Source organism: Mus pahari, chromosome 10 (assembly GCF_900095145.1).
Source record: "Mus pahari chromosome 10, PAHARI_EIJ_v1.1, whole genome shotgun sequence".
NCBI lineage: Eukaryota > Metazoa > Chordata > Mammalia > Rodentia > Muridae > Mus > Mus pahari.
Window position 1 is genome coordinate 107,046,079 of NC_034599.1, and position 23,974 is coordinate 107,070,052.

General features: G+C 40.0%; 1 protein-coding gene across 27 annotated transcripts in view; it reads left to right on the forward strand.

Annotated features, from left to right (window-relative positions):
• Positions 1-23,974, forward strand: part of Clasp2 (cytoplasmic linker associated protein 2) — a 187,584-nt gene that overhangs the window by 48,668 nt on the left and 114,942 nt on the right. For 25 of the 27 annotated variants that reach the window (XM_029543096.1, XM_029543102.1, XM_029543097.1 and 22 more), the window contains one exon: positions 1,914-1,984. In XM_029543096.1, coding sequence (XP_029398956.1) covers positions 1,914-1,984 — 71 coding nt within the window. Of the gene's footprint in view, positions 1-1,913; positions 1,985-8,608; positions 9,316-23,974 lie in introns of those variants that run through there. The other 2 variants (XM_021206880.2, XM_029543119.1) reach the window with 2 other exon arrangements.

The window sequence follows — 23,974 nt, forward strand, 5'->3', positions numbered from 1 at the left end:
TTTCCCTTTCCCTTTCCCTTTCCCTTTCCCCTTTCCCTTTCCCTTCCCCTCTCCTCCTTTCCCTTCCCCTTCCCTTATTTTTAAATTTTTCCCCTACATAATATTTTTATTGATTATATGGGAATTTCACACAGTGCACCTCAGTCACACTTGCTTCCCATTCCTCCCAGGTCCACTCTTCCACCTTTCTCCCCTCCCCCCAAAACCCAAAACCACAAGTCCAGTTAGTGTTGCCCATGAAAGATATTTAGTTATTTCTTAAATAGGTATTGGCATTTCCAACATTTTCTATAGGCTCACTTTTATAAGTAAGAAATGGCAAGATGTGTATTTTAGGAAATACAACTATGAAAGAAATGTAAAAGTAAGCCACAGATAAAAATTTGGCAGTTAAAACCCATGGAATTATGGTTCTCTTCTTTTCCCAAATATGTATCATGAATTTGAGAATAACTCATAGAATTATAGTTTCGAAAGTTAAAGAAAAAGTAAACTAACTATAGTAAAGCATCGATGGCAAGATTTCGTTTATCCCAAAGGAAGATCTATGTGAATGTAAATGCTCCAGGAAAGTAAGTTCTCAGCATGGTTCACGTTAGGCACTGAAAGCAGTCACTGTTTGAGGGAGCATCTTGGAGCGTGGTTCTGCCGTGTCTGATGAGATGACTCCTCCTCCAGAGAAGGGGCTTTGTTGTTCCATTTCTTTCTCTTCTGTCTTTCTGTAAATGTAGCAGTTGGAGGTTAGAATTTGGTGTTTGTTTTTCTTGGAGAGAGTCCCAAAGATTGTCCTGGAGATTATGATGTAAATATTACAAGTCTAGTTGGATATAAAAGTTAAAACTGTCTATAATATACATACCAAATAAAGACGTTAGTTAAGTTTTTTTCTGTTTTCAGTTAAGATGTTTTTGATGACAGCATACTTGACTCCATGTCTGTAGTTCCACATTTGTGGACACCACAGCCACAGCTTGTGTCAACCACACATCAAGTTCCATTGTGTTTACGATGACCACCTGTGTTCTGATCATGGATAGATTGGGGTGTGTGTTACTGTCACCCTCACAGTGTAGTACAATAACTGGCTGATACTGTATGTATGCTTACTACTCTGGAGATGACTGGAAGTAGATGTAAGGACACATCTACCTGTTGGTATTTTTTTTCCTCCCTGCTTGTATTCCTAATTTCATTCTGTATTGAATATGCATTTTATTTCTAATAAATGTGTGTTTAGGCAGTGGTGGCGCATGCCTTTAATCCCAGCACTTGGGAGGCAGAGGCAGAGGAATCTTGTGTCCAGTCTGGTCTACAGAGTGAGTTAGTTCCAGGATAGTCAGGACTAAACAGAGAAATCCTGTCTCAAAAAACAAACAAACAGACAAACAAAAAACCCAGAACAAACAGGAAAAAGAAATGTGTGTTTTGTGGGGCTTTTGTTTTTATTTTTTTAAGCATTAGTTGAAGTGTGGATGGAGTGTAGAAAGTTAGCGGACATGGTGCTGTGGGAGGCAGGTCGTTCAGGAGAGCCTCGCTGCAGGCGTGCCAGCAGCGCCCTTTCTCCAGCTCAGCTCTGCCTTTCATCTCCTTAGAGGAGCTTCCCAAGCTCCCGAACAGTATCTGAGTGGGTTTGTTACAGGACAGAACTAGGAAAGGTTTTTGCTGGACTTGGAGAAATAAATTTGATGAAATTGCTTTGTATGAGAGTTGTCTGTTTTGTCAGTGTAACTCCATACATAGAAAGGTCTGTATTTGACTTCTCATGAGGGAAGAGAGTGGCCTTTGGGTCTTCTTTTTTGAGTCACTTGTAGAAATAATAAGACAAAGCCCTAGATTCTTTTTTCCAAGAGATGTGGTAAAGGAAATTGTTTCTGTTCATCTCTATGTAAAAACAATTTATTCTTTATTCCTAGATTAGAAATGATACTTGCCAAATTTGATGAAGTTCAGAATTCTGGCGGTATGATTTTGAGCGTCTGCAAAGGTAAGAGTAATTACATTTTTCAGCTCTTAAACATTTCTGAGTTGACTTAGTGAAGTGTTAGATACAAAGTTTTCAAGCCAAGTATGAATCTCTAATTTCAAAAGCTTTGTTTTTGTAGCTTATAAACTTAGCTAAGGTATAGCAGTGGACTCTTCTATCCTGGATCTACATCTTGTCCACATCACTGGAGTCGTGAAGGTTTCATAATGAGATTGTAGTATAAAGGGATAATGTTTCTGGCCTTACTTTTTGTCTTTGTACTTGAAGGTTGATAACCCTCTTGTGCTTGTTCCATGTATGTAGTGTGTTCTTATAGTCAGAGTTATTATTTCATCTTGCTGCCTTTAGTAGACACTGTGGGGGGCAGTTGGCCCTTTTCCTCAATGTGCCAAGTCTGAGAGACAGTACTGGTGAAGAAACAACGGGAATTGTGCTACAGTGGTCATCTTTGTCTGCTGAAGTAGAATGAGTTTAGGAAGGTTTGGAATTAGTGTCTGTGTACACAGATAAGTTGACATTTGATTTGTGATTCCTTTCTTTTTTTATAACGTTGATAAGTTGTGTTTATAGTCTTATCAAATAGCATCTACCTATTCATTAGCCACATATGTGAAGAATATATTCTGTTCCTAAAGATGATACATTTTTTTCCTCAAGTGGGAAAACAGCTTCATATTAGACAGTGAGTTAGCTTGATAGAGTAAGTGATATTGGAGGAAAGTTTGTTGTATGAAGTTAAAGCCATACAATAGGGAAACATATCATTTAGGCTTTTTCTCTGTGTTCACTTGAGGTTAGGCTTGGTTATATTTCAGGGAGGGGGTGGGCGTGACAATTTGGTGTTACGAAGGTCATGTGTACTTTAATTTAAACGTAGGCCCCAAGCACACATTGACTTTGTTGGTACCAGTTCTCACTCAGACAGCTGTTTCTCACATCTCTTCTTTGAATAGAAGGTGTCTAAGAACGCATCTTAACTGGTCTAGTCATTATCTTTGTTGGTGTCTGTAGAAACCAGAACAGCAGAAAAAGGAAGAATTGTTAAATTGCATAACTTGGGGTTTTCATAGCATCCTTGTGTGTGCCACATTGTTTGCTTATAACTAGGACATGCCTAGGTTATCTCACATATACATCATTTTATATAAGAAAGACTTGAGCATCCCTAGATTCCTGGAACTAATCCTGTTGTTATGGAGGATGACTGTACTATGTTCTGTTGGTTTTTTTAAACAAAATATCAGTTGTTCAATTTTACCAATGAAGACTGAGGAGCCAGATGCTGGGATGAAAGCCTGTTACCTAAGAGAGGCAGAGAAGGCACCCAGCTGCCCTTCCTCCTCAGCTGATGTCCTACCAGGAATGCCCCTCTCTCACGACATCTCAAAAAACCTTCTTCAAACTGAATGTCCCTCCCTTCTACTTCCTGTATGTACGTCTCCTATGTTTTTTTTTTTCTTTCTTTCTTTCTTTCTTTCTTTCTTTCTTTCTTTCTTTCTTTCTTTCTTTCTTTCTTTAATTATTTTATGTATTTGAGTACACTTTGGCTATCTTCATACACAGCAGAAGAGGGTATTGAATCCCATTACAGATGTTTGTGAACGACCATATGGTTGCTGGGAATTGAATTCAGGACCTCTGGAAGAGCAGTCAGTGCTCTTAACCTCTGAGCCATCCCTCTAGTCCTACATTTTTCTTTAATAAGCTGATATTCACTTCCTGTGAACTAGTTGCTTGCTCCAACTCTTGACCCATGGTTGACTTTATTTAATCCTGTTTACAATATTCAAACAGAAAGCTCTTGGATTAAAGATGTGTGCTAAGGCTGAGCCACACAACAACTAGAAACAGATTTTTTGTGCTAAGGCTGAGCCACACCACAACTAGAAACAGATTTTTCCAGTAGGTAACACAGTCTCTGGGTTCACAGTGTGATCAAATATCCTGCAACACAAAATGGCACTTGCTTAGCTCTAATTCTTGGCAAAAGGTTGATGCCAGTGAAGAGTCTGTGTCAGAACAGTGGTGGCTCCTGCGGGGCCTGGGCTGTGCTGTCTGTAAGCATGAGGGTGGTCTCTGTCCCAGGTGGTCAGAGAACACCTGGCTCTGATGGAGTGTGGACAGGAGGGCAAAACAGCAAGCACTCCCTCTTGGGATGCACATGACAGTCATGTATCTTCTTTGATACACCAGTCCTCAGTGTCTAAAAATGGGCTGCCCTGAGCTGTTATCTCTAGGTTGGTAGCAGCCTTCTGAATCTCTGGTTGAGCGAGGTCGGTGGGAATTGGGTGAAATAAGAATTACCAGGTGGGACTGGAGAGATGGCTCAGTGGTTAAGAGCACTGACTGCTTCTCCAGAGGTCCTGAGTTCTATTCCCAGCAACCACATGGTGGCTCACAACCATCTGTAATGGGATCTTATGCCCTCTTCTGGTGTGTCTGAAGACAGCTACAATGTACTTATATACATTAAATAAATAATATTTAAAAAATAAAGAATTACCAGGTGTCTGGGTTCCCCTCACCTCTCTTCCCACATTCCCTTGGTATGTGAAGGTTGGAGCAGTTGGCTTCCTAAGGCTTGCCTGGCACACTTGTCTGACATAGGCTATGTAGGATACTGAGGCTCGTTATGGAGCAGCATTTTCTGATGAGCAGGTGAAAGAGCCAAGGGTTGAAAAGAAGCCTGTGTGGGGCAGTTTCACATCCAGGGTTTCAGAAGTTGACTTGAATGCAGTAGAGGGGGAACTAATGTTCTTGGAAGACTTTGATGATGTATTGAAAGATAGAGAGGGGGAGGGAGAGGGAGAGAGGGAAAGTGAGCATGCACACATATGTACACGTGCTGGTTCAAACTCAGAGCCTTGTTCATAACAGGAAAATACTCAACCTCTGAGCTACTTCTTTAGCCCTATACTTGGGGTTTTCATTGTTAAGATTTATTTTTATGTATAGTGTATTTTCCCTGCTTATGCATGTGCTCACCACATACGTGTGCAGCCCACAGAGGCCAGAAAAGGTCATCAGAGCCCCTGAACCTTGAGTTGCCATGTGGGTGCTAGAAACAACTGGGATTCCTCTGCAAGAGCAGCGAGTGCTCTAAGCTACTGAGTCAGCTCTCCTGTGTTTTGTATTTTAAAGAAGGACCTCAGAGTAGGGACAGGAGAATCAGGAGTTCTTGATTAGATCATCTTGAGCTATCAAAAACTTCATCTCAAAAATAAACAAAAAACAACTTTATTAATTTGAATCATTTTTTAAATTAACTGATAAATTCTAGGCGGCCTTACACTTGTTAAGAAAACTTGTTAACTGGACCTGGGGACTGGAGAGAAGGTTTAGCAGTGGCTTAGCAATTAAAGATTACTTGCTACTTTTCCAGAGGACCTGAATTTAATGCTCATCACCCATATCAGGTGTCTTACAAACTGCCTGTGTAACTCAAGTTCTAGACTCTAGAATCTAGACTCTAGACTGGATCTGACGCCCTCTCAGGACTCCGTGGACACTGTACTTGTAAATTGTCACTGAGGAACATACACACATAATATAAAAATAAATTTAAATGAGTAAATAAATGAATGAATCTCTGTCTGTCTGTCTCTCCCTCTCCCACTCTTCCCCTTCCCCCCTCCCCATCCCCTCACGCTGACCTAGTCTAGGCCAGGCCAGAGACCAGCAAATTCTGTGCTGTCGACTCCCAATACAGACTATGTCGTTGCTGCTGCTTATCTCTCCTTTAGTCTCTGCTTTTGGGAGTCTGTGGTCTGGATGACATTGCTATTTGAATTTCAGGGTTATCTTGTTTGTGTTCTGCTTCATGTGTTCTTGTTCTCCCCACAACCCCTTGTACCTCCCTGCCCCCCATCCCCTATCCTCTAGCTCTTTGTAGAAGGCCTTGACTTGTACCTCACATGTTTTAGAACTATAGACAGGTGCCCAGTCCTGGCTCTGTTCTCTTCCTAACCTGTCTCTTCCTCAGCTCCAGTCGTTTCAGTCAGTTGTCCATAAGTTGCAGCGTGACTTGATTTCCTCTTCTCATTAATCAGTCGTTTCTAACTCTGATACATGGACTGTGTCCTGCTTGCTTGCTTTTAGCACCTTCACTATCAATACTTTAGGTCTCCTTTAGTGTTTCCTGGAACCACTGTAGGAGACTTACGTTCCTTGTAAAACATACATAGTGTGGTAACAGTTAGCAGTGGGGAAGATACAGGTATTCCTTGTTCGTGAAATTTGCATTTTTCCTAAAGACCCTGCTGCCAAATGGGAAATCATTAAATGAAAAAAATATTTCCACTTTTATTAATGAGAAAAATTATGGTACATTTTATGCTAACTCAGGATACTTGAATAATTTGTATGTGATTTAAAAATATATTTTTCCTATTTATTTATTTGTTTGTTTGTTTATTTGTTGGTTACACTTGGAGAAGTCCACTCCCATGCTTGTAGGTGTGTTTTTCTTCCCAAGCAACTTTTTCTGTCTAGTAACACTTCTGTTTTAAAATCTATATTTAAAACTTCTATAAAGATTTCAACTCTGCTTCATTTTATATATACCCCAACTGATGAATCAGACTGCCATCTCAGCTCCTTGTGGGGCTGAGGGAGCAGGGACTCAGGGTCAGGGCTTGTCTGGGAAATGCAAACTGGGGGCTGGGGCTAGGGCTGGAGCTCAGTGAGAATATCCCCTATATCCTGAACTGTCAGTTCAGTCCCCAGGAGTGCTAAAATGATTGTTAGCTGAGCAATGGAAATATTTTTATAGGCCATACTAGGAAGACCAGTTTGTAGAAAAAAGTAATTTAGTGAAAGTTAATTCAGCTTTTATTTCTGTACATTTTTTGTCTCACAGAGTTTTCCATTCTTTGCTGATTTTTTTTAATCGCATATTCAAACTAAGAGAGCAAAATTACCGAGATCAGAAATATTTTAGGACAAAATAAGTGTGACGATGTGGGGAAATGGGTCATTTGCATAGTAGGATGATGACCCCTGAAGATGCTACCTCTTCTTTCTTACATGGTATCCCTACCTACGGGATATTATCTTGGGTTTTTCAGAGATAGCATGAGTTTTAAATTTGTTCCACATGGTAGTCTGTGACCAGAAACTATAGCAATTATAGCAAACAGTGTTTTAGTCTGAGACTGCAATAATGGAACAGCAAGTTTTGCAGTATAGTGATTTAGAGTGTTTGTGATAAGAAATATAAGCAATAAACCCAGAGGATTGATATAAAGAGTCACCATCTGAGTGGTCATTATGAGAAGAAAATAGAATACTGAAATTATAAGTAATTCAGTGATGTTAAGTCAGTTTCTCTCAAGAAGTGTCATATTTCAGTTGAAACTTGATAGCTTAGAATAACCAGTCAAGGAATAGTTGTCGGCTAGAAAAAAATTAATGACTATGAAAGCCCAGAGGTGAGAAGGACTTGATTATTTGTAGAACTAAGAGAGACCAGGGCTTCCTGGAGCCCAGTCAGGGAGAGGAGACCATGTTTGTGGTCTGTTGAACCAGTGAGCAGAACTGTGCAGCTAGTGTCCCATAGGTCAGGAGAGCTTTTGATGGGCTCCTAGAGGTAGGAGCCTATATAGCGTTTTGGCCTAGAAAGGACCATGTACACAAGGTAGCATGGAGTGACACTGTCTTCTTGGCTTGACTGTTGAGAGAAAGCCTGTTCTGTCGCTCTTTTTGTGGGTCCTGGCGTATTGCTGTGCGTTATTCTTCTGTTTCACCTTTGGTTTCTTCCACAGTTGCCATTGCAGTGCAGTGCTCTGACTGAAGCTCTGATTAAATTCTTTGACTTTTAAAAGAACTAGTTGAGCAGAGTCAAGAACACTAAATAATATCATCAGATTTGAACATATATCATTTGGTTTAGAAAATAGTGAGATATGCACATTTGTTTTTTTTTTCTGGGGATTTTAAGAAGCTGGACTTTAATTTTCACGTTACAAAAAAGCAAATTGGTAGAGTCCCTAAGTACACAAGAGTTAACTTCACTGTTAGAAGGGAAATGGAATGAAAAGTAAATGTCTTGTGTCTGGAAGGAGCCAACACCAGCAGGAGGAAAAGACTCAATTGTGGTGCTCTGTGCTTGTGGCAGGACCTGGTGTTGTCATGGAGCTTTCTAGACAATATCCTAGTACCCTAACAGAGATGCAAACACTAACCTTGCTGCTGGCTGGAACTGATTCTTTTTCCTTCATTGTGAAAACGCTGTTTTGTCTGATGTGCTTGTAGGACCAAGTACAGTTGGCCTTATAATCACAGTAGAGTCATTTCCAGGTTCTCCGAGCCAGTTACCAGGAAGAGAATTATTTATCTCGGAGGCTGCCGGTAAAGGAAAGCATAGGACTTAGACTTTAAAATTACCGTGGCATTCAGCTTATAACTCCCAATCTAGTTTTGTGTATTTTCATAGCATGCTCTTTGGTAGTGAGCAGAGAAGCACTTTTCCTAGGTTGATTTAAGAACACGTCTCTCTGTGGCTGTGAGCCCCAAGGCCTTCTCAGAGCTTGATAATCCTGTGATGTCTCTGCAGCCTGGATTGAGGGTGCTTAGCTCCCCTGCAGCTGCGCACTGGCTAGTTCTGATTCACCAGAAGCAAGCTTTGTTCCGTGTGGCCCTACTGTCCGTGCACAGAGCTGCCTTTGATGGGCTGTCTTTGACGTGATTTGTTTACGGCAGCCAGAATGCTTCCTGCATAATGAGGGCAGTTAATCATGGAAACTGGGCTATTCCTGTTTGTGCACTTGTAGCGTGCTTCTGTTGTAAATATTAAAAGGTAATGACCAAAGGATGAAAACCTTCTTTAAAAGGTGCAAACCAGCTAATCCATCAGATCATGTGATTGCTACTGATTACATGGATATCTTTAGGGAAGCAGAAAATGATTGCTGAACACATGCCTTGTGTTTTGATGATTGCATTAAAAGTCCCCGAGTGGGATGACATTTATTGGCTCCCAGAGCTTTTCTTAGATTAAATTTCAGGCATCCGTTACAAGGAGAAATATAACAACGTGTACCTAACAGCATATGTGCAGCTAAAGAATAATTTTAATCAAGCCCTGCTAGGGTTTGCTAAAAAAACGAGGGTTTTCAGCAAGACCCCAGACTTTTATTTTGAAGTGGAGTAGCAGCTGTTGGCTATTGCGGTGCAGAGCTGCAGCGCGGCCTGGGTCACACAGTGCTCCCGGTGCCTGTAGGCTGCAGGCCGAGCCCAGTGGCGCAGGCACTAAGCTACACTTATTTTGCTGTGATATTTGACCTTTTGGTTTGAGAGAGCTCCCTGGACCATCTGAATGGCTATGGGAGATGGTGAGTATGATTTATTTTTCTTGTTGTGCTGTGTTATACACTTCATTTTAAGGTGATGATTGTTTGCTATGTAAGAGATATATTTCCCCTCAGAATGAAGGACATTTATGTGCTTGTGTGTATTTTTGCTGTATATGGGGTTTTATTAGTATTATTATTTTCGGTGTCTTTCACTTGATGTGTCAGTGTGGGGTCTGGCGACCATAAGGTGGGGTTTACCTTGCAGCCCAAGCACGGCTTCTTCAGGCTTTGGTGTTGGGTCATGAAAGGGTAGTGGAAGGGTCAGGAAATGTGTCCAGGAGCTGTGGAGGGAGAATATGGCCTTTGGAGCAATGGCAGATTTAGGCAGGGAGGTTTGATTAACTAGCTTGACATCTTTCCTGTTGTATTTGACAGAATTTCAATTCCGTGGTAATAAAATACTTAGAGAAGCAAAATGGCTTGCCATGTATACTATATTAATTAGTATGCTTGTGGTTTGTCAGTGTCTCTAGTAAACATCTTTTAAGAAATTTATATAGCACATAATTTGATCACATATTGCCTTTGTTGGTGTTTTGGTAAGGACAATCTTAAAAACACCCATTTCAATAGTATTTTATACTTTTCAGAGGCACTTTCATATACTTTATATACATTGTCTCCTTAGGCACAAATGACCAGTGAACTACACAGATATTTGGTGTTTCCATTTCACAGATTAGGAAACTAAGACCTGCTGAAAGGTATGTTCCAGGTCTAGGCACAGAGAGCAAACTGGGCTGAAGCAAGAGCCACAAATGTGCGTCTGCTATTGTCCTTCTTAACACTGAATGTTTGAGCTTTTTATTAAGATGCTTAGAGATATGTTTCATAATAACATCAGTATCAGAGATGTATACAGAGGGACTATAAGGTTCTACAGTGTTTTTCCTTTTTCTGTTTCTCTTTTTTTTCTGGTATGTTTGTGTGTGTGTATCTATGTGTCTATTTCTGTGTGTCTAGGTTCTTAAGGATTCCTTGCTTGGATTTATAGGTTTTAAGTCTTAATGTCAGTCTTCCTATGATTAGATTATGACCTCTGTTCTCCAAGAGTTGGTTCTCTTGGCAATATTAGGAATTGGTTGCAAAGTTACCAAGTTGCTGTTATTGATAGTCATTTAAAGTATTTTATGTACATTTAAATAGAAATGTGATAATACATTTTATATTACATGTTGTTATGAGTGATTTTGAGAATTTATGTAACTTTTATATGATCTTATATAAATAAGTTAGATATACTTTATTAATTAAAGCAAAAACACTAAATTAATTTCTCACATACTTAAGAGCATTCCCAAGTTTCTTAGGAAGATTAAAAAAAAAACAAAAGTGTGTAATTTTTAGGCAACTGAATGTTGCATTTGCTTTGAAGCATGTCTAGATTTTATTTTATTTTTTTCTACCTAAGTGTTTTGGCTGTCCATATATGTTTATTTGGTTTTTATTTTCCAAATAATACATACATTCAGACAGGTTAGGAATGTATTGATTTTGTTTTTCATTTAAAGTAATGACCTCTTGTAATGTTTCCAACTAATTCTCTTTCTTAAAATAGTAACATTTTTGTTGGGTTAAAATATACCTTTTTAAAAAACCTTAAAAGTCTGAATAATAAAGAAAGGCATGTGTATAGCAGTAGGCTGTCAGAATGAACAGTTTTAACATTTGGTATGACTACTGAGTGTGATGAGTTTCTCACATACAATTTGAGTGTGTGACCACCATGCACAATTTAATTGCTCTATTCCTATTTGCACATTTAAAAATTTTAACTATGAATGTAGTGTGTAAATATCATCTTTTTAAAATGTAAATGATCATATTTCAAAAACCTCTGTAAACTTGTTTATACTTTATGCAGTGAGATCTCCTGCCTTTTATATGCTTTAATATAAATATGCTTTCATACATAAACCTTTAAACAAATTCTGTGTTGATTGTTGTTTATTTGTGTTAGGCATGGGGACTGGGGACTGGAGCCCAGGGCCTCACTTCCTCTGGGCAGTATTTTACTACTGGGACACTTCCCTTGAAAACAGTCATTCTGAATATACTTTCGACATATGCTGTGTCTGCTCAGCACATGAAGTGTGTTAATATCATGCTGTCATGTGTTATTTTGCCTCTTCTGTGTAAACTGTTGCATAGTCTTCCACTGTATAGATGCAGTATAACCATTTCACCTTCAGTGAAAGTTTACATCCTTTGCCATGTATAATTTTTCCTAAGTTGGTCTGGGACAGACACTTTGACCCAGGCTGTTTATGTGAGTACAGAGATGTGCATTATTTTTCAAAATACTCTGTAAGTAGCATTTTAGAACTAAAAATCTTTCTTTAAATTGTGTTAGCTGTAACAATATTCCAAGAATATGTTATTTTATACATTCCAACAGTAGTGTCTACTAGCCAATATTCTTTTCAGTTCATTGCTTATTATTAATTGTTTAAACAATTTTCCAATCATATCAGTGAAAAGTATCTCAGACATATCAAACATGCCTGCTTTCTGGTAACCCTAGTTACGTTCATAAGACTGTGTGTGTGTGTGTGTGTTCTGTTAGTTGCCTTTTGGCTTGCTTTATTTATTTGGTCTGCTTACTTACACAGGTGTATGTGAAAGCCAGAGGTTAGTGCCTTTCTCCATTATTCTTGTCTATTTTCTAAGACAGTATTTCTCAGTCAACTTGGACTTCACTGTTTAGCTAGGCTGATTGGCCAGGAAGCCTGTGGGATCTATCCATTGCAGCCATCCAGAGACAGGAATGAAGCTTTAGATACGGTTTGCTGTGTGCCATGCTCAGCTGTTTTGTGGGTGCTGAGTGCTTAGTGTTTGTACAATAAACATTTACTTTACGCACTGAGCCATCTCCCTAGTCTCGCCTTGTGGCATCTTTGACCAAATCATTTGTTTATGGTTGATCTTTAGGTATTCCAGTGATGTCATTGGTGTTTTATTTTAAGGTCAATTCAGATTTGTGAGGTCCTGGAATGACTTACTGCTTGGTGAATTCTTGAGGGTAGATTTTGGATGTTTTTAACTTAAGTTGTCTCATTCTTAATTCCAAAGCATAAAACCAAACATTTGAGTAATTATGTAATATTATGCTCTAGGCAGTCAAATCAGAGAGGGTTAATTAAAAACCTGTAGGATTATTATGTGGTACTGATGTCTGCATTTGGCCGCAGAAGCATGAGAAAGGAATTTGGCCTTTTGTTGTTCCTGCAGCAGAATGGTTGGAAAGAAATAAGGTTTTGTTATAAATGGACTTTTCCTAAATTTTTAACATTTCAATATAGTCTATTCAAAAGTTAATATTTTAAGAATATACACAACTGGACCAGGCATGGTGACAAAATTTAACCCCAGCACTCAGGAGGAAAATGCTTTGTGATTTCAAGGCCAGCTTGGTCTATATAGTGAGTTCTAAACCACCTAGGGCAATGTAGTGAGATCCTATCTTTTTTTCTAAAGAAAAAGCATTTTTAGGGATCACCCTTCAATGAGATCCTTTGGCTTCTAGGATCACATGTAACTCATCTAAAATTTAGTTTAAGAGGAATAGAACACTGCTGAAAAGATCCTTCTTCCTTGCTCTTGAACATTTTTTTTAATGACACACTAGGATTGTATGATGTAAATCACAGAGGAGAAACTTGCCTTTTACTTGATTGTGTAAGGCCAGTGTTTTCTACTAAAATCAATGATAGGATAAAAAAATAAATGTATGGAGAGAAAGTAAATTACAAGGATCAAAAGAGTGGATGTTCCTGAGAATCAGGAAAGCCAGTACTATGCAGAACAGTCCAAGAAGAGATGAAGTTTCAGGGAGTATTCCAAAGCCACAAGGCTGATGGCCAGTGGACACAGTCACACCTCTTTCTACTCCGTTGATTGACTTTTCCATTCTATCCACGCCCTAAAAAGCAGTATTAGCATCACTGTAAGGCACAATAAGTAGGGGTGGCTAAGATTGAAAGTAGCAAGTGGCTAAAAATAAAAAGCACCCTTAAAGTAGCTACTGATGGCCTTAGCCAGCCAGCCAGCCAGCCAGCCAGCCAGCGTGTGGCACAACTCTGTGCAGCACATTACAGACTTCCTAAGGCAGTCCCATCTTACCTGTTGGATGCCAGTAGCAACACATTTTCAAAGCTGACATTGGTAATGAACTTTAAAGGTTTATATATCTTCCTTGTACTTGTAGAATGATATGGTTTGATCCTTTTAACAACTACTGGCTTGAAAATTTGTGACAGATTTCTGACTTTTATGAACCTTGTTTACTATTTACTTTGGTATATTTCATGACATGTTACTTTATTAATGCCAGGTATGGTCCAAATTGTGATTATCTCTTGCTTGAATTACTGAAGGTCTTAAATCTTTAAAGAAAACCTTCCTCCTATTATTCAAAGGGAAAAAAGCTAGCATAGACTTTAAATATATCTTAAATTGTTCAGTTATATCTTAGAATTATTAGAACTCCTACTTCTAATTTAAAAAAAAAATCTTTTTGTTTTCTTGAATCAGGGTTTCTCTGTGTAGCCCTGGCTGTCCTGGAGCTCAACTCTGTAGACCAGATTGCCCTTGAACTCAGAGATCTGCCTACCTCTGCATCCTGAGTGCTAAGCTTAAAGGTGTATGCCATGACAGTATGACGGTTGGGCAAATTAAAGGCTTTGTTGTTGTTGTCTTGTTTTGTTTATTTTACTAGGTTTTATTTCTTTTCTTTTCTTTTGTTTTTTGTTTTGTTTGTTTGTTTGTTTGTTTTTTTCGAGACAGGGTTTCTCTGTGTAGTCCTGGCTGTCCTGGAACTCACTCTGTAGACCAGGCTGGTCTCGAACTCAGAAATCCGCCCGCCTCTGCCTCCCAAGTGCTGGGATTAAAGGCGTGCACCACCACGCCCGGCCTAGGTTTTATTTCTAAGGGTTTTTTTTATTTTAGCTCTGGAAAGCAGTCTGTTGTTGTTATATTTATGTATATGAATGTATATTGTACTTGTGTGTGAGTGCATGAGCGCATATTTAGATGACATGACCAGAGGTTACTCACTGTTTAGTATCTTTCTCCGTTGCTCTCTACCTTATTTTTCTCTCACCGAACCTAGAACACACATTTTGGGTAAGCTGACCTGTGAGCTCTAGAGAGAATCCTTCCTACCTGGGATTACAGAGACTGCACTGTGCCCACTGTGTATGTGGGTCCTGGGGATTTTACTCAGGCTCTCAGGATTGTACAGAAAATAGTTTCCCACAGGGTGTTTCTTCCCCGCCCCTCTTGGTTTTTTGTTTTTTGTTTTTTTAAATTATGTTTCTCCCCTTTGTTTGCTTCTGCCTCTCCGTACAGAGTGGTTACTAGTTACAAGTTGGCCTTGCTGGGTTCTTCCATTGTGCCTTTAGTGTGCTTTCTTTCAACTTTCTCTTTTCCCTGCATCCTGAGAAACATCCTTCAGTTTGTCATCCAAACTTTTAACTTTGGCAAATAGAAGTTTGAATGGTTCCAAAACCTTTGATTTTCCTTTTCGGTAGTTCCTTTTTTCTTGAGGGGGGTGGGTGGGACTGAGACCAACTGTGTCTGTGTCTCTCTGTATCTGTGTCTAAGTGTCTGTGTACCCTACACATTTGTGAAAGCTTACGTGTATACTGCATGCACATATGGGCCTTCTGAGTTGAGGGTTTTAATAGTGAAACCTTCCATGGGTTTTCAGTGGCTGCTAGAATTTATTTCTGGCCTAGGCACTGTTATTTCTCTGTAATTTTGCAAGGTAGATAATTTTTATGCTGTAGCATAAAAATTCTTGGGTTTCTGATTTGTAGCTGGACTCAAAAAAGTAATCCCAACACATGGAGGTGGGGGCAGGATGCTCTCCACAAATGCAAGTCCAGCCTGGACTACGCAGCAAGACTGTGTCTAGGGGTTGGAAAAGTCCAAATTGCAGCTTTGATAGTTCTTCCCCAGTACTTATCCATGCCTGTCACTGGCATCTTGTAGGAACGTGCTGACCGTCTTTAGGGGCTTACCTCGTATAATCTGCCCTTAGTTTACATGTTTGCTCTTACACTGTGCTTACAGTGTTGGGCTCTGGTGTATGGACTTTGAAAATAAAGTGATTTAAATTATAATTTTTAATAATTTCAGTGTTCAGATGTCAGTTGCTTTATAAATATTTTCTTTTCAGCTTGTTTACTGTAGGATTCAAGTTAGGTTCCCCACTGTTGTTGGCTGCTACATCTTTTATCAGCAGGAGAGTTGATCTCTCTTTGTGGCATTTATTTAGCACCTCTCTGGTGAGCATTTTCTATACTACAGCTTGGTGATTCATTACATTAGTGCTTTGCTTGATTGTTTTGTTTTGTCTTTGTTCATGTTGTATTTGGCGTTTAGGAAGTCTCTCGTAGTTGAGGATGACCTTGAAGTCCTAATCCTCCTGCCTCCCTCTCCTAAGTGCCTCAACCACAGGCCTGTATCTGTATCTATTATATTTTCTGAAAAGTGAAAACACTTTGAATGGCCTGATCTGAGTCTGATTTGAGCATTGTGTTTTGTGGATATAGGCTCTTCAGTGGTGCTGTTATGTGTGACAGTGGTGGTTGGGATGAAAAGTCTCCATATGCTCTTATATTTGAATATTTGGTCCTCAGTTGGTAGAACTGCTGTGGGAAAGATGAGGAGGTGTGTCGTCAGATTTGGATTTCTGTCAGAGGATGTATAATATCTGATTGTCTTTGTGTATCTAGTTATCAACCATATCCTTTCTTTATGTAGCTTCCTTTGTGTTTCTGCTTTCAATATCCTTTGGTTCAAATTCTTTGTGGGGTACCATCACACTGATTTTAAAGGTCAAAAATGCAACCAGAGAGACTAGTAAAGAGGCTGTTCCAGTGCCGTAGACAGGTGATGCAAATCTGTCCTTAGATTAGAAGTAGCAGCAGAAGTAATGAGGAATGGGTGAGCTTCCAATACTGCTGGGAGTTATATAGGACAAGAACTGTTGGTGGATGGTCAATGTGGGCATGAGAGAATTTCATAGGGTGTGATTCCACATTTTGAACTTGAGTAGCAGAGGTAGTGATGTCATTTATCACACTGGTATGGGAAGACTTAAAGATAGTGTTAGTGTAATCATCTGTGTGAAACTGGAGGTGCCTTTGACATCTCAATAGGGGATGATTTTCTCAGGGTCAGGTCAAAGGTAGTTGGATATATAGATTTGGAACTCAAAGATAATCTAGGCCAGAAGTGGGCACTGGAAATTCAGAAGCATTTTGAAGATACTTAACCTGGAGAATGGATGAAACACTTTAGAAAAGCTGTGGAGTGAAGGGAAGACTTTTAGACATACAGTGACTGGGTTAAACAGGAATTACCAACACAGAGACTTAGCAGGGGGAACCTATGGGGACAGAGGAGAGACAGTAGAACACCCTGTGAGTTTCATTAGACGTGAGTAGTGTAATTATATGGTGTAGCAGTCTACTAACCCTCTTGATAATTCACCATTAGGTGAGAACCATGCTCATTGGAGCTCACTGGCTATACAAGAGTATAACAGCCCCGAAATCCAAAGTCTTGTTGCTTGTTGTTTTAATTAGAATAAGGAAGCATCAAGTGAAAGAGGAACTTTGGTTTAAGAAACTAGTTAATATGAAGTAGAGTGTGTTTCTGGTATGCAAATCCCTGATATTGAGAGTTCATATTGAACTAGTTTTACCATACAAAATTAATACTGTGAGACCTATGTACGTAATTTTTTTCTTGCTCTTTTTGCCCTGTGAAATGTAACATTTGTGTGTGTGTTTTATATATTAGATGTAGTTAATTTGGAGTACATGTATTATACTAAACATAAAGAAAAAAGTTTAAAAATCATTTGAAATTGTGGCCTGCCTTCAGTTAAAGGAAAAAAAAAAGCATAGTGTGTGTATATATGAGTTTGATTAAAGTTAAAAAATGTATGAATTCTTACTGGAAATCCTGGGAAAACTGGTGTCAGTTGTATACTCCTGTGATTCCAGGATGTGGGACATGGAGGCAGTAAGATTATAAATTTGAGGCCAGTCTAGTGTACATGGTGAAACCCAGATTTAAAAAAAAATTATGAAACCTTGGGGATACCTTTTAGTCATTTCATATGTTATGTAACAAGCCCTTTCAGGTGTAAGGCAGTAGAGCCCTGTAACCATGCATATTGTTAATTTTTGACTATGTGTGCACATTTACACAGAGTAGAATAAAAAGAACAGAGAACAAATAGGCTCATGTTTGTTTCATTATGTTTTGCCATAAATTGAGTTTAGCTTAATTTAGATTTTTGCTACCAAATGAAATTAAAAGACAAACATGGTCACCCTAGGCAGCGAGCGACAAACATGGTCACCCTAGGCAGCAGCTAAGATGTCTGGAAGGCTTAGGTCAAGGGCTCTGAGTCTTGATAATTTCATATCGAATGCCTAAAGCCACAAGGACAGAAATTCAGGAGATAAGCTGCTGTATCCAACAACTTAGTGTGGTGTAAGCAGAGTCAGTGTCCCAGCAAGTTCTTCCAAACAAGTTGTCGTGAATGATGAAACCACATTGCTATGGCGCTATCCCACGTTTGCCTTTAAAAGACGCTGGAAAAACTAAAGAAAATATAACAAGTAGCACAGGAGGTGTGTGTGTGTGTGCGCGCGCGCGCACATGTGCTTTGCCTGAGTGTGTACATCTGCATCCAGTACATGCAGTACCCGCAGAGGCCAGAAGAGGGTGTTAGATCCCCTGGAACTGGAGTTACTACAGATGGTTGTGAGGGGCCATGGGGTGTTGGGCATGGAATCCTGGTCCCCTGGAAGTACATCCAATGCTCTTAACTGCTGTGTGATCGTCTCTCCAGCCCCATCACAAGATATGTTTTGCCAATAAAACATAAAAACAGAAGTAACAAACAGCCTGTTGACAGATATTTAATGCTTATGGAGCAACCCTGCTTTACTTACTATTTAATAACAATTAGAAAATATCTATATCTGTGTACTGAAAATATTCATTAGTAGAACCGAGCATTTGTATTAAGGATTCTAAAACATCCAAGAGTGAAGAAACTTGTCTTTCAATTCTGGTTTGTGTTAAACAGAGGTAGTTAAGCTTAGATCCAAATTTTGTGATATTTTCTTTTAAGGTTGTTTATATTTGTAAAGTACTCACCCTTCCCGTTGCTGTCAGTTTTATATAGCTACCAGAACTAAATGCCCGTTTTTCATATAGACTGTCTTCTTTACATGTCTTCTTTACATTTAAAAATCTAAACTTGAAGGTAGATTTCAATTCATGCATAATATATTTGTGTTTGCCTTTTTACCTAATTCAGAGCAAAACTTTAAAACCAATTTTATGTGTCATATGTTCAATACTATCTGGCCTGTCTGGTAATGATCTCACCAATGATGACAGAACTGGTTTCTGATATAAATTTGAATGTTAAAAAACTCATTCTGAACCTGGTGGTGATGGCACATGCCTTTAATCCTAGCACTTAGGAGGCTAAGGCCAGCAGATACAGAGTTGAGTTCTAGGATAACCAGGACTACACAGAGAAACTGAAAAAGAAAAGCCCAAACAAAGCCTGCTTTTCAGAGCTTTCTTAGCTCTGGACCTGGGAGTAGGCTTACAGCCCAGCAGAACAGCGCTCCCCTGCAGAGGAAGCTTGGGCTCCTTCTGTCAGTGTTCTGATTTTTCTCTTCTGCTGCCTTCCTTCCTCCCTTTCCTATATTTTCCTTTTGTCTGGCTTCCTCCATTCCTCCTGTAGTCCACCTTTTCCTTGACTTCTTCCTCCTCTTCTGTTTGCATCTCTTTCTCTTTCTGCCTGAACCAAATCAGAAGAACGATTCAGTTTATTATTTAGCTAAGTCTTGTTCAGGCCACACGGCCTAATACCTGCTAAGCTATTCACTTCTCTTGCCCTTTGGTTCAACCAGTGTGTGTGTGTGTGTGTGTGTGTGTGTGTGTGTGTGTGAGAGAGAGAGAGAGAGAGAGAGAGAGAGAGATTAATTTTTTGTGACACCTAGGAATTTAAGGTTTTTGTTTTTTTGTTTGTTTGTTTTTCTTTTAAATTGTTTTTTTGTGTAGTATAGTGACCATAGCAGAGTCATGCACACAAGACAGATTTCCTTATACCTACCGTCTAGATGTGGGAAATGTTCATGCTTTGCCACAGTTTGATTCAGATTTTTTTGAGAAATAAAACTTTATTGCTATTTCTAGTCTGCTCATTCTTTGTCCTCTCTCGTTTAAGTAATAAAACACAAACGAGTGTTTCTTATTTATGAATGCATCTAAATATAATTGTATAAAGAGCTGCTTCTAACTAGAGAATTGACATTAAAAAAAAATTAATTCAAAACTTTGAAAACTTGTGGAACCGGATCCCAGACCGTAGAGCTCTTTCAATCCCCTCACTTCTCAGTCCTTGCCCAGTTATGTCTCCCTTCATCTCCCCACCTGTCTGTTTCTGTCCCCTCTTCCTCCTCCATCTTTGTTGATGTGTCCCATTTCCATCTCTTTACCTTTTTAATCTTTGTCATGCAGACAGCACTGCACCTACTCAACTTGTGTGTTCCATACTCTAGTCCTCTTTAGTGTCAGCTTTCTGCCTCAGCCTCTTTGTGACACACTGGTGTAAGAATGAAGCTGCTGGCAGAGTCAGGGTTTCCAGGTTGCTTTCTGTAGTCACACGTTCTCTCCTAGTCTGTAGTACTGAAAGGCCTACTTTGTATGTACCAGTGTCTTTTGAGCTCTGTTAAGTCTCCTGTTAGCCCTGTTTCCTGAATTTAAATTTTGGCTACTATATTTTTATCTGTAGAAGTTCTACTTAGTTGGCATGTCTTTTTAAATAGTTTTCTGCCCCTCACAGTTCTTTTCAGAGTTTCCTTGTAGGCAGACATGTACCTCTGTCTCCTATAGAGATGGAGCATTTTGAGTATACCTTTCCTAGTATTTGTCTACACTTGTTCTTGCTGTGCTGTCTTGCTTCTTCCTCTAGCTCCATCTTTTCTCCATCTCCTTTCCTCCATTCTGTTGGTGTCTCCATCTTGTCTCCTTTTCCATCAGATAGATAGATAGATAGATAGATAGATAGATAGATAGATACATACATACATACATACATACATACATACATACATACGTACATACATACTTGGTCCTGCTCAGATGTTAGTTCTTGTCCTCAGATACCTCCACCTGCTCCTAGGAACTTTGTGTTTGCTCTTACAGCCCACAGAAGCATTTGATTTGATTCACTTTTCTGTTTTTTTCTGTCCCTTTCCCTCTCCTCTCTTCCTTACCCTTCCCCACCTTTATTCATTTAGTTATCATTTGCTTATGTGTAATGATGGTGATACTGGTGATGGTGTAGGGGTGTGTGAGCAGAGCCCACCTGGGGGTGGGAGCAGAAGCCAACCTTGGACTTCAGTCCTTTGCTTCCACATTGTTTGAAACAGGATCTCTTCACCTTTGTCTGCTGCGTAGGTCAGAACAGCTCCCATAGTAACACTGGGCTGATAGATGTATATGCTACTTCACCCAGTTTTTTGTGGGCACTAGGGATTAGAATTCAGGTCCTACAGTTGTATTGCGTGCACTTGACTCATATCCCTGTTCCCAGGAGATTGGTTCTCTTTTGAAAAGAAGTTTGGGAAAAAAAGAAAAAAGACAATAGGAAAATAAACATTGACTTGTGGTTCCCCCTTAGCCCATGAGTTCTTGTTTGGTGTGCTGAGCTCTGCCTGTGTGTCACATGGGTTTGACCTCCTTTTACCATGTGATAGAGTAGAAGCTTTGACGTGCTCATTCTAGTCTGTGGTTTCTTGTTGTCAATCATTGTTTGCTGTTAAGATTTTGAAAAACCAGAAATATTACCCAGTGAGTGCAGTTGTTTGCCTCTGGAATATTTCTTCAGATAACTTAGTAATACTTTTAGTAGAGACTGAAAGTCCCAGTTCTGTGTAATATGCTCATCTAGACATTGCTGCACATGTTGACACTACACCAATGGGCAAAAATGCAATGGTCCCGGCTTCAGTGGTCGTGTGTTCTAGTGGGAGGGGCAGGTAAACAGCAATGACACATGCCAGAAAAAGGGGGAAGTGGGGAGCATGGAGCAATTAGAGTATCTATTAGGATGTTGGGAGTTTACAGTTTACCCAGAGAAAACTTTATTAAGATGACAGATAAACAAAGACATCGCAGTTTGACAGAGATGTAGAGAAGCATTCTAGACAGAAGGTGTACATATAGAGACCCAGAACACTCATAATCTCTACATTGATTATTTAATATGAGGTTTTGTGAAACGTTATTGATAGTAGGTAAAAGCTGATTTTTCTCTTTTTCCTTGTTTTTGAAGACTTTCCTTTTATGAAGCGTTAGTTTGTTTGTTTCTGGTACTGGAATCAGACATAGGGCATTGAACTTGCCACACAGCTGTTCTCCTACTGAGCTGATGCCTAACCCTCAGCTTTTATTTTGTATATTTGAAGCTCTGTTTCCAGGTTTGTAAATATTCAGAGTTTTTATTCCCCCCTGTTGAATTGCCCGCATTATCACCTTTACCTAGGATTGCTACTTTGAACTGCTAGGTTTGATATGACTGTTACCTACTCCCTCTCTGCCTTGTCCTCCTGTGGTCTGTCACCCTCCTGCCTTGACCTTGTATGGTCTATCCCTCCCGCCTCCATGTCCTTGTGTGATCTATACCCTTCCTGACTTATCCTCCTGTGGTCTGCCTTCTCAGTCTGACTTTCCAGTTTTATATCTCATCACATATCTCAGTTAACAGACTCTATCCAGGCAGCCTTTGCTTATACAGTTTAGTTCATTTAAATTTAAGGAAAAATACCGGCAGATTTAGAAACTATTTTATCATTATACATTAAATAACACTACAATAGAATAATTTGATGTAATTTTTTCAGATTTTTACTTTAGTTACATGTGCATGTCTGTATGAAGGTGTATGTGTGTGTGTGCACATGAGTGTGACTGCCAGTATAGTGTGGGAAGAGTAATCTGGATTCTCTGGAGCTAGACTTAGAGTTAGTTGTGAGCTGCCTAATATTGGGACTGGGAACTGAACTTGGGTCCTGTGCAAAAGCAGTAAGCTCTTAAAGGACCATCTGTCCAGCCCTTGATGTGGTTTTTATTTTGCTTTTAAGATTTATTTTTATTTTATGTGTATGGGTGTTTTTCCTGCATATGTGTCTGGGCATCACATGTGCTCAGTACCTGTAGATGCCAGAAGAGGGCATCAGATCCTCCTGAACTGGAATAGACAGTTGTAAGCCTTCATGTCAGTGCTGGGAACTGGACCCTGGTCCTCTGAAAGATCAGTCTGTCCTCTTAACTGCTAAGCTATATTTCTAGTCTCTTTATTGATATAGTTTAAACAGAAGAAAAAAGTTGAGTTACACCCTCCCCCCAAAAAAGAAATTATTTTTAAATTTAATTTTATTTGTAATTCATTTTTTACACTCCATATTCCATTCCCTGACCCTCCCCATCCACCTTCTAACTGCTCCACATCCCACACCTCCTCCCCACCCCACCCAATCTCCATGTGGATGCCCTACTCCCCACCCCACCTGACCTCTAAACTCCCTGGGGCCTCCAGTCTCTTGAGGGTTAGGTGCTTCATCTCTAAATGAACACAGACCTGGAAGTCCTCTACTGTATGTGTGTTAGGGGCCTCATATCAGCAGGTGTGTGCTGTCTGTTTGGTGGTCCAGTGTTTGAAAGATCTCAGGTGTCCAGATTAACCAAGACCGCTGGTCATCCTTCAGAATCGCCCTTCTTCTCAGTTTCTTTCAGCCTTCCCCAATTCAACAGGGGCCAGCTGCTTCTGTCCATTAGTTGGGTGCAAATAACTGCATCTGACTCTTTCAGCTGCTTGTTGGGTCCCTTGGAGGGCCATCATGATAGATCCCTTTTTGTGAGCGCTCCATAGCCTCAGTAATAGTGTCAGGCCCTGGGACCTCCCCTTAAGCTGGATCCCACTTTGGGCCTGTTGCTGGACTTTCTTCTCCCCAGGTTCCTCTTCATTTCCATCCCTGTAATTCTTTCAGACAGAAACCCACAGAAAATTATGGGTTATAGGTGTGACTGTGGGATGGCAACCTCATAAATGTCCTGTCTTCCTGATGGAGGTGGGCTCCACACGTTCCCTCTCCACACTGCGGGGCACCTTATCAAATTATCCTCCCTATGAGTCCTGGGAGTCTCTCACCTCCCAAGTCTCTGGCGCTTTCTGGTGGGTCCCCCAACTTCCTATTTCCTGAGGTTGCCTGTTCACTTTCTTTCTGCTGGCCCTCAGGGCTTCTGTCCTTTTCCCTCATCCAATATCAGATCAGGTTCCCCTCTACCCCCTACTGTCCCACTGCCCCGCCACCCTGTCCACATTCCTTCCCAAGTCCCCCCTTACCATCCCTCCTCACTTGTGATTGCTTTCTTCTCTCTCTCTCCCAAGTGGGACTGAGGCAGCCTCACTTGGGCACTTCAGCTTGTTGAGCCTTTTGAAATTCTCTGGACTGTATCTGGTATATTCTGTAGGGGTTCTCTCTCTCTCTCTCTCTCTCTCTCTCTCTCTCTCTCTCTCTCTCTCTCT